A 13,524-nucleotide genomic window follows, 5' to 3' on the forward strand; every position below is an offset into this window, starting at 1 on the left:
ACCTTTTGGTTTTGGCGTTATAGAACTCCGTTCATCCAAATGAATTTGTGAGGGTAAAAAGACCTTTTCTTCTCTTGTGGGAACATAAAAGGCACCCCAGTGCACAGCAAGGCGGCAGGAACAGTGCTGCTAAATGAAGGTCCTGGCCAGGCGAGGACAGCGTGGATGTCGAAACATCAGAAGGACGTTTTCCATTGATAATTCGATTTTTCACATTGAATGGTTTATTTTGCTGTCACTGATGTTGACATCCCTTATTGATAAAATACTACATCTAATGATTAGAATAAACACTTTCAGTTTAATGTCAGTACAAAGCGGACAATGCAAAGTCGTAGAGGCAAATACAAAGTCTGTATTTGCCCCAGGGTGCCTCCTGGGGCAAATACAGAGGAAGGTTTTAGTTACTAAATGACGTAGGTAGGAAATGCTAGCACCTCCTGGTATTCAAACATCAAAATGTCCCTGAAAACCAGGCTCCAAACCTCCCAAAACAAACTGAATCGGCTACTCCTCAATCTGGGGCCCATGACCCACCTTCTTCCTGGACATTTTGCTAGCCTAAAATGGCTCAGGGTAGAAGACAGGGTTAAACAGCTCAAAATGGGATTGGCATTTAAAATAGTTAATGCAGCTCTGCCCTCAGTCCCCTCAATCCCTGCATACCTGAATAAACACCTCCACAGATTTAGTGACACCCACAGCCACAACACTAGAGGGAGCTCAAACAACAACCTGATTACCCCCTCCTATAGGACTAACACGGGTAAATCATCTTTTTACAATACTGCCCCCCAAGGGTGGAACGGTTTGACTCCTGCCCTCAAAACATGCACCTCTTTGGCCTCCTTCAAAAAGGCCCTAAAAATACACCTTTTAGGGGGACAGAAACGGAGACAGTCATCACGACTCTCTCCGGATCAAACCCCCCCTCCTTTTTTTTGTCCACCTACGTTGCACGTATTAATTGCTTTAGTAATTTGTTGTAATTTATGTAAGTTATTTATTGGCATTCATTGTCATTTTGCATCAGTGGTGTAATTTATTTTAGATTAATTGTTAGTTTGCATCGGCGGTGTAAAATCTTTTTATTTTTGTTTTTCTAATGTTACGTTGCATCAATTGAGTAATTTAATATTGGTTTTATTTTTATTTGTATTGTTAAATTTGTATTGTTAATTGTGGATGATTTATGTACGAAGGACTTTCAACGGAAGCAAGACCGCAAGGGCTTTTTAGAAATGCTCCTCTTAGACAGGATGTTTGACTTTATTTGTACTCTAACATTCTATCTAATAAATATATTCATCATCATCAAATTAAGAACTCATCCACATGTATGATTGCAAGTGATTGTGATACAGTTACAAACATATAGTACTTGTTTTTCCCATTTTCCAAGAGAAAACTACATAAGTCCTGCAGAACAGACCCTTCAACACATTAATAAGAGGCCGCGTTGAATAACGCAGCAGTGAGTTGGACTCCTCCCAGAGTTCACCTTTTGTTACGCAGCATCGAGCAGCGATCCCAAATCAAGGACCTGCTGCTCCCTACTGGCTCTCGGAACGTCACGTGACTTTGTGAAAGAAAAAATGGTCTTCTTCAACGGAACATCTGTGCGGTAAAAAATGTAATAATATTCTTCGTAACCTCCAAAGATGTGCAAACGATGCTCATCTCTCTGTGGAGTCATTCGCAGAGTGAGCTGTGTTCAAGCAAACGGAGGAGCTGCTGCATTTAAAGGGACTTTTCTCTGATGGGGGGGGGGGGGGGGGGTGGTCTTTGGAAATGACTGAACTACAGCCACAGCTAAAGGCCATGGAGTAAACAGGTAAGCTGTGACCTTCTGGAAGATTTAAACATCCAATCTACTGCTAGGCAGGAGCATCAATTAGGCTGCCTTGCGTTACTGCATCAGCTGGGCTAAAACACGCCCCCCGGTGGGGGCTTAAAATGATTGTCATTATTAACGACATCATGCTGTTGATTGGTTTCCTGCTGTTCTCATGATTTAAAGAATCACAATTGTATCTTTGTACACAATAAATTCAAACGTTGGCGACTCCCACAAAGCTTTTGCATGAGACTCTTACTTGCCCTCATGTTAGACAGGAAATCTGTCAAAGTACAAAAGAGCAAGGCAATACCCATAAATATGTTCAGGTCATTTTGATGACGAATGCGTGAATGTAATGTTTGTTGAGGTAGACTGATATGATGTTCTGTGTATATGTGTAGTGTGTATCTCTAGTGGTGGGACTTGATTAAATTTTTTTAAACTAATTAACTATATGCTTTGTAATTAATTAATTGAAATTAATCGCATGACCATAATTTCCTCAAAAGCGACATTTTTTTATGCAAATAAATTGTATTGGACGACGTATCAAATAATACACACAGACATGACTTTTAACTGAAGCTCATTTAATGGCTGGTAATTTCATTTCATTTCAAAATTGTAAACAAAGGTAAGTACAGTTGCAGCACTTTGCTTGAAATAGTCTTTCTGCACGGCGTTTCAAAGGTTTCATCACACGCAGCTATCCGTAGCACATCTTGTAGACCTTTGTCTTCTACCACTGATAGCGGTCTACAGTCTTTGGCAACCCACTTTGCGAGTGAATTCGTCAGTGTTTCCGACGTTTACTTGCTCATTTTCCGTCTAAATCCATTTGTCATTTGGTCAAGTTGCTGCTGACCAGAACCGCTAGCGCGAGCCGTTTCTGTGCTAGCAGTACTTCTGTGGTAGGCAAACTCTTTTTTGCATCGTTTGCAATACACGGTGGCTTTGTCTATTCTCCCATCTGGTCGTTTTTTGAAAATGAATTTACCGTCCAGCAGAGTTGTTTGTCTTTCACCTCTATGGATGCAGGAAGGAGGAGGCAGATTCAGGAACAAACTTATCTTTTAATGAGGCTCAGTCAGTCACGGAACTACATGCTACATCGGCGCACACAACAAGCTAACGTGCCTACGTCATCACGTGACTACGGAATCCAGGCACGGACCAAATACATTACAAAAGTACTCTCTCCCGTCTCCATTTGTCCCCAAGCCAGCCTGGGACTGTGTGCGTCAGTATAAGTGGCGTACCAGAACATGGTGAACTGACAAACGTTCCGGGTTTTTTGACATGCAAACTGCGTTAAAATGCGTTAATATTTTGAATTAATTAACGTCCTTCTTATTAATTAATTGTAATTAACGCGTTAATGTCCCACCCCTAACATATATATAAACTTCTGATCTAGAACTCTCAAAATCCTAAAAGGCTAAATGTTTCAAATATGGTCCATTTTCAGTATAATTTATAGTCACTGGCATGAGACATTGAACAAGGGACATTGAACATGAGACATTGAACATGGGACATTGAACAAGGGACATTGAACAAGGGACATTGAACATTCGACATTGAACAAGGGACATTGAACATGAGACATTGAACATGGGACATTGAACATGGGACATTGAACAAGGGACATTGAACATGGGACATTGAACATGGGACATTGAACAAGGGACATTGAACATGGGACATTGAACATGGGACATAGAACATGGGACAGTGAGCATGGGACATAGAACATGAGACATTGAACATGGGACATTGAGCATGGGACATTGAACATGGGACAATGAACATGGGACATTGAACATGGGACATAGAACATGGGACATTGAACAAGGGACATTGAACATGGGACAATGAACATGGGACATTGAACATGGGACATAGAACATGGGACATTGAACAAGGGACATTGAACATGGGACATTGAACATGAGACATTGAACAAGGGACATTGAACAAGGGACATGGAACATGGGACAATGAGCATGAGACATTGAACATGGGACATTGAACATGGGACAATGAGCATGAGACATTGAACATGGGACATTGAACATGGGACATTGAACATGCGACATAGAACATGGGACATTGAACAAGGGACATTGAACATGGGACATTGAACATGAGACATTGAACATGGGACATTGAACATGGGACATTGAACATGAGACATTGAACATGGGACAATGAACATGGGACGTAGAACAAGGGACATTGAACAAGGGACATTGAAAATGGGGCAAATAACTGAACACGCTGATAAACTGCGTCGCAAAGCAGACGTTCCATTTACGATCTGAAAACGGAGACATGCTGATCTGGGAGAGAGAAAGATCCGTCTTTATGAGAGGAAATTATGTTTCAGGAAAATCGCTTTGATCTTCATACAGTAAGCAGTAAGTAACTAAAGGAGGTAGTGCAGAACATTCCAGATACAGTCAGTGTGTACAACTACTCACTTTGTACTGCACTACGTCCTGGAACATAATAACTTGGTGAAAGTAAGCCAAACCTGCAGCAGAGCCCTCGTGTGAAAGTAAAACAACACAATTAGTCTTCTGACACCAAAGGTTTACAATATGACCTCTGAATGCTGTACTGTACTCTCATGGCAGAGTATTTGATATGATATTTATAAAAGTAGCGAGCCAGCGCAGGCGGCGGTACACGCTGGGTGTGGCCCGTGGGCTTTTACATGTTGGCCCCTCCCTCTTACACAGTTAAAACAGCTTTAAGGATAACAAGGGTTAAATGTATTTAACTTTTTTACTGATGAAAACAAAAAGGCGGATGAAATGAAACAATCATTGAGTCTGAATAGGAAGTAAAGTAGGCAAAGAAAGAACGACCAGAACTCATGCCCCCATTAACGATCCAGTGCTGGAGACAGACAGACAGACAGAGAGGGGGTGAGACAAATAGGCGGGGAGGAGGGCGAGACAGAGAGGGGGTGAAACAAATAGGCGGGGAGTAGGACGAGACAGAGAGGGGGTGAGACAAATAGGCGGGAAGGAGGACGAGACAGAGAGGGGGTGAGACAAATAGGCGGGGAGGAGGGTGAGACAGAGAAGGGGTGAGACAAATAGGCGGGGAGGAGGACGAGACAGAGGGGGGGTGAGACAAATAGGCGGGAAGGAGGGTGAGACAGAGGGGGGGTGGAACCTGGAAAAAATGTAAAATGGTCAACTATAAAGCAGACTCCTAACGCGCCCCCCCCCCCCCCCCCCCCCTCAGCTTCCCAGGCATCATCGAGTCACAGTGTGGTAGCGTTTCATTGGCTGCAAACTGTCTGCCCACGTTGATTCAGTGCTGCCTTAACTTTTACCACACACAGTAACGGGAAACGAGCTGACAGCTGCCCCCCCACACACACACACACACATTAACAAGATGTTCCTGATGAACAAGTTTGTACCAGCAATAAAGTTTAAGAGCCGTTGCTTTACGTTGTGGCGGCTCCACGAGGTCCATTGCTGGACGTCGTCTCGCGTCTGCTTCAGCATCCGTTATACCGTTGCAGCGCTGCTGTTGTGATTTGACGTGATTAGTACAACTCAATAAAGCGAAATGTCCCTTTGTCAGAAGGATCTGTTAGGTCATTGGAAAAGAGCCCTGAGCCTCTGGGGGGTCTGGTCAGGCTGCCGTCTGGGGTCGTGTTGCTAGGAAACACCTCCTTCAGCTAGAGTCTGTTTAGAGATGCAACAAGAGAGGGGGCTGAAACTGAAACTGGGCTTTAACTGGTTCAATGTGGAACACTATAATGCAAAGAATTCATTCTGTCATGTTCTTGTTGGGAGTTATCCAAAAGAAAAGATATCCAAAACCTCCTGCGAGTTGGCCGGTTCATTTATATTCATCTGGGACGCACGCCTGTGGGATTCCACTGGCGTCGACGTAAACGAGGCTTTGAGCGACCGGGTCAGGACCGCTGGGTCAAGAGAGGCAGGGGCACACCGTCCTGCCCCATTTGGGGCCAGGAATCCTTACAACGTACGAGCAGTACAATTCCTCCAGAAGAGTTAGCTTCACACGCAATTTGTCTGATTCAATTGATATGGTTTTTGCATCAGTTTTGATCAAGTTGCCCATCAAAGGAACGAATGGTTGATTCAGATTCATATTCAAAATACTTTATTAATCCCAAATGGAAATCCCTGCGCACTAATAGCGCATCTGCAGCTATTAGCATTCTGCTTCTCTCGCTACACGGGCTAAATTTTGATTCCGATTAGGGGAGAAAGCTGGTGGACCATCGTTTACAGGCGCGATGGGGTAAACGTTATCCCAAACCACATTGTTAGGATTAAGTGCCCCCAGTGACGACCTGCTAAGTGAATGCCTCAGGCAACAGAAGCCCAGTAAGGAGGAGGAGCCAGAGGGGTTATCATGGAAGGACACGCCCCTGCATGTCATGAAACACCTACATACTGAAGCGGTAGCCGACATGGGGAAAACATACCAGTGTCTGGAAAGGCAGGACTGAAAGACGGCACGGAGGCACTAGTCATACGATGAAGACACAACGTTTTAAAAATATTATAAATCCGGAGGTCCTTGGACAGAATGTGGTCAGAACAACTGACCATAGAGCCACCATAGCGGCAAAAGGGAAGAGAAAGAAAATGTACGTCACTCAGGAGAAAGATAAGAGGGTGCACTATACTCTTCATATTTAATTGAAAACATGTACTTTGAGTACACATATTCAAGTCAACATTATTTATTTCAATTTTTCTTGGATTCTGTTTGTTTCCTCCCATCCTGTGTAACTGATTTTGCTATTGCAAACACAGCCACCATATTTCTGACTGCTGCTGCAATAAATTCCCTGACAGTGACATGTACATAGAGGGGGGATGAGGTTGAAAACAGTTTCAGCTCAGCTATATGCTGAGTTTTCACACATTCCGGAGTTCCGGAGTTATTGGCTGTTGACAAGAGGTAGATTTCAATGTCAGGGTTGGCAGTGAAAGTTTGGGTTTCAAAAAAACGTCTTTAGACGTGAATAGCACTGAAAGAGTTAACAAGAACTGTTTCCAGCAGAGGAAATTCAGGCCAAATGTGTGTGCCTCAAGTCATCCTGAACAACATGCACAACGAACATGGACCACGTGGACTTCCCGGTGTCCTTGAGAGCCAAGAAAGGTGCCTTTAAATTAAATGTATTATTAGGCCCGAGCGCCTATCCTAGGCGTAAGGGGCGGGGCTATTGCTTTTGCAACGCAGAAGACAATTTGACGAGGGCAGCTCGTCAACCCTCGGCATCCAACTTTGCCATGCTGTTGAGGACGACCAACACACTCACGCACACACACACACACACACCCAACAGCACACACACACACCCCGACACTAAACAACACACGCGCACACACACAGAGATCCTCAAACACGAGTTGACGAGCGCAGCGAGTCAACCATCGGGCGACCAACACACCCACGCCCACACACACAACACTCAACAGCACACACACACACACACAAACGCGTAGCCCTCGTCGAGACCATTCCAAAAATGTATTTTGTGTAGAAATCGCGCACTCAGAAAAAAAGTTATATTGTTTTTGCAAAAATTCTTTATTCTTTGTTCTGCTGTTTAAACGGCAATTTGACCCCCTGAACGTGCTCGAAAACTCACCAAACTTTGAACCAAGCTCAGAACCAGCGAAAAATTAATTATTTTATGTGTTTTAAAATTGGGCATGAAAAAGTGGCGCGCCAGCGCCACCTACAAAAATCACAATGCATTGTGCCTATGGGGGGTCCAACGCCAACTTTGTCGGACAGCCACGAAATTCGGTACACACATGCGTCAAGTCAGGGCAAAAAAATAATAATATTATGGCCACGCCCCCAGACACACAGGAAGGCGGCCATATTGGATTGAAACTTAAAAACTGCTGAGTCAGCGTTTGCACACACACACACTCCAATCCAAACCAGATTTTAAACACTTATTGACCCTTCCTACCTGGACACTTTAAAAGGGAAACTTTGACAATCAGCCTTACAGCGCCCCCTAGAGAACGATAACAAAAATTGAATGGGAATTAAAAAAATAGATTGCCAGAAATGATTGAAATTTTCCAGAAAATTCCCTCATGTGGTCCCGATCAAAAAACACCATCGTAACCATGTTGTTGTTTTTACGGTGTTGCCGTGGCGATGGCAACCCCTCCTATGGGTCCGACGCCAACTTTGTCGGACAGCCACGAAATTCGGTACAGACATGCGTCATGTCAGGGCAAAACATTTTTTCTTATGGCCACGCCCCCAGACACACAGGAAGGCGGCCATATTGGATTGAAACTCCTGATGGCAGATGGCCATATAATCCAAATGACGATTTGACTAAACTGTGAGCTACTAATGCAGCTCAAATCTAAACACTTGCGAAGCACTCAGGACAAAAGCGGCGTGCGTCGGCGGGTCAGCTCAACGGCCTGTCGGCCGGCGAGGGCCTACAACGCCGCTTGCGGCTTTAATAAAACGACTTCTTTTTTTGTCTTTTCCGTTAGGATGCGCCTTACCTGAAACCATATCTGGATGAGGTTATTCATGAGTGGAAAGAAAGAGAGGAGTGGATGAAGAAATAGAACCTGATCAAAGCTGAAGTCCTTGTCTTTGGTCTGTACTTGGTTTTTCCCTAATGTAAATGAGATGTAATCTATATGCAATGCTTATTAAATAAAATGTACATTTTAGAAAATGTAAAAGCTTTTTGCGTTTTGATTAGTAGGCTGTTTGAAAAATGTCTTGTCATGATTAAAAATGAAGTCATTTTCAGGTGTGTGAATATACAATATATACCGGTAAGCATAAAAAGATGCACAGTTGGTAAGACACACATCACTGATCACCTACCATCCACACTTTGGTTGCTGCATCTATCTGATGAACACTGCTGAAAATCAAACTACAGGAGTAGTCAACAAAGAACCAGGTTCATTAATTATCTCCACGAGCCTGTGATCTCCTGTTGTTCACATCAGATATGGTTCCTATAAAACTCCCAACAACATTGTTAAAAGATGTCAATATGGAAACTCCCAGCTCATTGCTGGTTTCATTAATGTCTGGATCATAGGCCCCCATGAGTGGAGTGCACACCTCCACACCCCCTCTCCCGGCTCCGTCGAGGATCTGCTTCAAGTGGCCTCTGGTGTCCTGAAACACTTCTTTGTTGTACCGCAGTAGGACTGAGTCTTCAAGAGGATAAATCACATCCTCACAGTAGCAGTCACGCGGAACTGGTACCTCTATGTATTTTAATTTAGGAAAGCCTGCCGATAGAACGGAGAATAACCTCTTCAGGGCTCCTGAGGTCAGAGGGTTTCCCAGGAGCTTGAGCTCCTCCAGTCCCTGACAGCACGCCAGAGCATCAGCGAAGGCATCCATGTCCTCATCCTTGATGTTACATTCTTCAACAGCCAGGCAGGCCAGTGTGGCTGAGCAACGAGTGAGCAGTTTGTGGAAACTGCTGGAGAAAGAGCCGAAGACGTCGTGTCCGCTGATGTCCAGTTGGACCAGAGCCTCGCTGTGCAGGCTGTTGGAAAGGTAAGTCATGTCCAGACGGTTCAGAGAGCAGTTGGCCAAATCCAAGTGCTGCAATGGAGTGGTGAGAGGACTGAAAAATGAAATGAGAGATTTAAGACAGACAGTTTCAGAATTGTAAAGTGTGTACAAAGAGCAGACACACAAAATGTTCTGTGTAATCCCCAGGGAGGGTTTTATATGGGGAATAAATGCTTCAAAAACTACAGGTAATGCTAGGAATAAATTACTGCAAAATAATTTAATCCCTAAACTAATGAAAATGTTTTTACAACATTTTATTTCCTTTTTGAATCATACACTATTCAATAGTGCCTGCTCTGTGTCCATTTCTGTTGTGAAGTCCTTCTGCAGTCATAGTTAAAGCAGTCTGTCCTCACTCGGGCATCACGTTTGCAATCTTAACAAAACACCTCTCGCTGTTAAACCGCAAGTTCAAAGCTGGAATGTGTTTTGTTGCCGGTGAATTATATTAAACCTCTTCACGCTGCGTCGTGTGCATAAGGCCGGCATCAGAGCATCCGACACTTCACAAACAGGACACCTCAGGGTTTACTCACTAGAGCAGTCTGCGTAGGTGCCCAGTGAGAGTGGAGAAACCGACACAGAGCTCAGTCATGCTGCTCAATCCAGCCAGCAGATTGCCAATGGTCGCCAGCAGATCCTCTTCACCAGAGCCCAGCCTCCTAAAGTCCAGCGCTCCAGCCGGGAGGGTCAAGGACTGCAGTTTGGGGAATTCCACCCTGGACAGCAGCACCTCCAGGTGTACAGCCTCCAGGGGAACATTGTGCACCACCTCCAGTTTGGAAATGCACTCGGGTTCTGCCAGGCGAAGAATATAGAACAGCTGCTTCAGGGTGAGGGAATCTGCCCGAAAGCCGACGAATCGAAGCTTCAGCGGACAGTAGCGAAGGAGAAGGAACGCCTGGGTCACGAGCTCGTAGTTGCGGCCTGTGACGAAGCCTTTCAGATGGACATCAATGGATGTCTCAAAAGGAGATGGGGACGTGACTGTTTGCATCGCCACCATGGTCTCATAGCACATTCGGGTCAGGAGCTGGGTTCTCGCCCAGCGGCCCAGGCTTGTCCGGCAGGGGCAGGCCTGGTGCTCCACGTCCCTCAGAGCCGTCAAGTCCACCACACGCAGGCTCTTAGTGTAAGTCGTTGCAGGAGACAGCACATGATCCTTTTGAGCAAGAATAAAAGAGTGCGCAGGAGACGTTTAGGCCACCGATATAAGAAATGCTCAACAAGTAAGACAAGGCCATGGATATTTAACATGATTTAAGTACCTTTAAGCCAGTTAGAATGGCAGTCAGACAAAGCCGACAGGTGCGGGAGGTGAGGTCCACCTGGCAGTCGGCTGTCTTTCCAAGAATCTTGCGCAGGTTGAGTTCTGGGAGAGGCCATGTTTGGACCAGATCATGAAGCAAGTCGGGCTTCTCGTGGAAGTAGCAGGCCTTGAAGAGGAGTGGGTAGAGGTCAAAAGGCACAGAGTTGAGGTCATCCCGAGCATGCGGGCCGCTCTGGATGAAGCCCTCCGCAGAAAGGAAACGCAGTGATCTCATATTTCCAGGTTTTATCCCAATATTTTTCTCTGCAGTCAAATAGCTCTCCCCATGAGCCTTTTGCTTCCTCTGCCTTGCTTTCCTGGGGGTCTCGTGGTAACCGGGAGGGTAGAGGTTATTAATAGGAGCAGCTGTCTCACGCCCTTCATCAGGGACATTATCTACTTGCAACGACTGCCAGAGAGACAAGTGGGAAGAACACTGGGGCACATTACTGGTCACACCTTCTTGTGGGGGTCGACGCTACACAAACAAGCTGCAAGTACCGAAGAAAGGTTAAGAATAAAGATAGATAATATTATGTCTTCCTTTCCCCAAACCTGCCTCAGTGAATGTTTGCTGTCACTCTTAAACTACGTGTCACATGGTTGCTGAGGTTATAAACAGCCTGTTGCACAAGCCGTAACATAGGATAATATATCAATGTGTTGCTGTTATAAAGTAAAATGTAATGTACTTAACAATTGTGTAATAAATGTATTATCATTTTAAGCATACATTACAAACGGAGAAATTATACTACAACAACAATTTCTTTTAATTTCTGTATCCAGATGACAAAGAGCCGACCGGAAGTTGTATTTTTGACATCCCAGGCTGACGCAGGATCGTTCAAGAACTCACCTCCGTGTAACAACCTTCGTTAAGAAGATGCTGCAATAAACACACATCAAATCTGCTGTGCACTTCAGATCTTTATGTACTGATTCCTCCTGTAGACCTTTACCGTTTCTATCAGTGACGGTGCTAACAGCTTATTGTATACACAAATTACATACAAAAGGGGGGGAAAAAATAAATAATTGACAAAAATGTTTGCTGAAAAAAAAACCAATACATGTCTAACAGCATTTCAATAAACGAACGAGTACTATTGTTTTGAACAATCACAGACAAAGTTATAGTGGAAAAAAAGAGGTTTTTGTTTATTACAAAATAAAAAACTAATTCCAACGCGGCTTCTGTGAATAAAAGTTGCTTGAAATGCAGGTTTCCTTTGTCCATCCATCCATCCATTTTCTTCCGCTTATCCGGGGCCGGGTCGCGGGGGCAGCAGCCTAAGCAGGGAAACCCAGACTTCCCTCTCCCCGGCCACTTCTTCTAGCTCTTCCGGGGGGATCCCGAGGCGTTCCCAGGCCAGCCGAGAGACATAGTCTCTCCAGCGTGTCCTGGGTCTTCCCCGTGGTCTCCTCCCGGTGGGACGTGCCCTGAACACCTCACCAGGGAGGCGTTCAGGAGGCATCCTGAATAGATGTCCGAGCCACCTCATCTGGCCCCTCTCAACGCGGAGGAGCAGCGGCTCTACTCCGAGCTCCTCCCGGATGACCGAGCTTCTCACCCTATCTCTAAGGGAGAGCCCAGCCACCCTACGGAGGAAGCTCATTTCAGCCGCTTGTACCCGCGATCTCGTTCTTTCGGTCACTACCCAAAGCTCGTGACCATAGGTGAGGGTAGGAACGAAGATCGACCGGTAAATCGAGAGCTTCTCCTTTCGGCTCAGCTCTCTCTTCACCATGACGGATCTGTGCAGAGTCCGCATCACTGCAGACGCTGCACCGATCCGTCTGTCGATCTCTCGCTCCATTCTTCCCTCACTCGTGAACATGACCCCGAGGTACTTGAACTCCTCCACTTGGGGCAGGATCTCCTCCCCGACCTGGAGGGTGCACTCCACCCTTTTCCGACTGAGAACCATGGCCTCGGATTTGGAGGTGCTGATTCTCATCCCGGCCGCTTCACATGCGGCTGCGAACCGATCCAGTGAGAGCTGGAGGGCACGGCCTGATGAAGCCAACAGGATCACATCGTCTGCAAACAGCAGCGATCCAATCCTGAGGTCACCAAACCGAACCCCCTCAACGCCCTGGCTGCACCTAGAAATCCTGTCCATAAACGTTATGAACAGAATCGGTGACAAAGGGCAGCCCTGACGGAGTCCAACCCGCACTGGAAATAGGTCCGACTTATTGCCAGCAATGCGGACCAAGCTCTGGCACCGGTCATATAGGGAGCGGACACCCCGTATGAGGGGGTCCGACACCCCATACTCCCGGAGCACCCCCCACAGGACTCCCCGAGGAACACGGTCAAATGCCTTCTCCAAATCCACAAAACACATGTGGACTGGTTGGGCAAACTGCCATGCACCCTCCAGGACCCTGCCGAGGGTGTAGAGCTGGTCCACAGTTCCACGGCCAGGAGGAAAACCACATTGCTCCTCCTGAATCCGAGGTTCGACTATCCGGCGGACCCTCCTCTCCAGTACCCCTAAATAGACCTGGAGGCTGGGGAGTGTGATCCCTCTGTAGTTGGAACACACCCTCCGGTCCCCCTTCTTATAAAGAGGGACCACCACCCCGGTCTGCCAATCCAGAGGCACTGCCCCCGATGTCCATGCAATGTTGCAGAGTCGTGTCAACCATGACAGCCCTACAACATCCAGAGCCTTAAGGGACTCCGGGCGGATCTCATCCACCCCCGGGGCCTTGCCACCGAGGAGCTTTTTAACTACCTCGGCCCCAGAGATAGAGGAGCTCA

The 13,524-nt window shown here is 46.1% G+C and overlaps 1 protein-coding gene across 1 annotated transcript; it reads right to left on the minus strand.

Annotated features, from left to right (window-relative positions):
* Positions 1-7,445: 7,445 nt before the first annotated feature.
* Positions 7,446-11,025, minus strand: lrrc14b (leucine rich repeat containing 14B). The gene is made up of 3 exons (XM_068748051.1): positions 10,711-11,025; positions 9,979-10,604; positions 7,446-9,491 (listed from the first exon to the last, which is right to left on the minus strand). Exons 1-3 carry the CDS (start codon positions 10,984-10,986, stop codon positions 8,813-8,815), a joined length of 1,581 nt encoding a protein of 526 aa, XP_068604152.1. The 5' UTR covers positions 10,987-11,025; the 3' UTR covers positions 7,446-8,812.
* Positions 11,026-13,524: the final 2,499 nt, after the last annotated feature.

Source organism: Brachionichthys hirsutus, chromosome 14, assembly GCF_040956055.1.
Source record: "Brachionichthys hirsutus isolate HB-005 chromosome 14, CSIRO-AGI_Bhir_v1, whole genome shotgun sequence".
Taxonomy (NCBI): domain Eukaryota; kingdom Metazoa; phylum Chordata; class Actinopteri; order Lophiiformes; family Brachionichthyidae; genus Brachionichthys; species Brachionichthys hirsutus.

Excerpts from the sequence above, each read along its gene's own strand:
- lrrc14b (XM_068748051.1), bottom strand. The coding sequence starts at position 10,986 with ATGAGATCACTGCGTTTCCTTTCTGCGGAGGGCTTCATCCAGAGCGGC. Across the intron at positions 10,605-10,710 it reads CCATTCTAACTGGCTTAAAG|GATCATGTGCTGTCTCCTGC; the intron begins GTACTTAAATCA and ends CTTGCTCAAAAG. Across the intron at positions 9,492-9,978 it reads CACCTACGCAGACTGCTCTA|TCCTCTCACCACTCCATTGC; the intron begins GTGAGTAAACCC and ends TTCATTTTTCAG.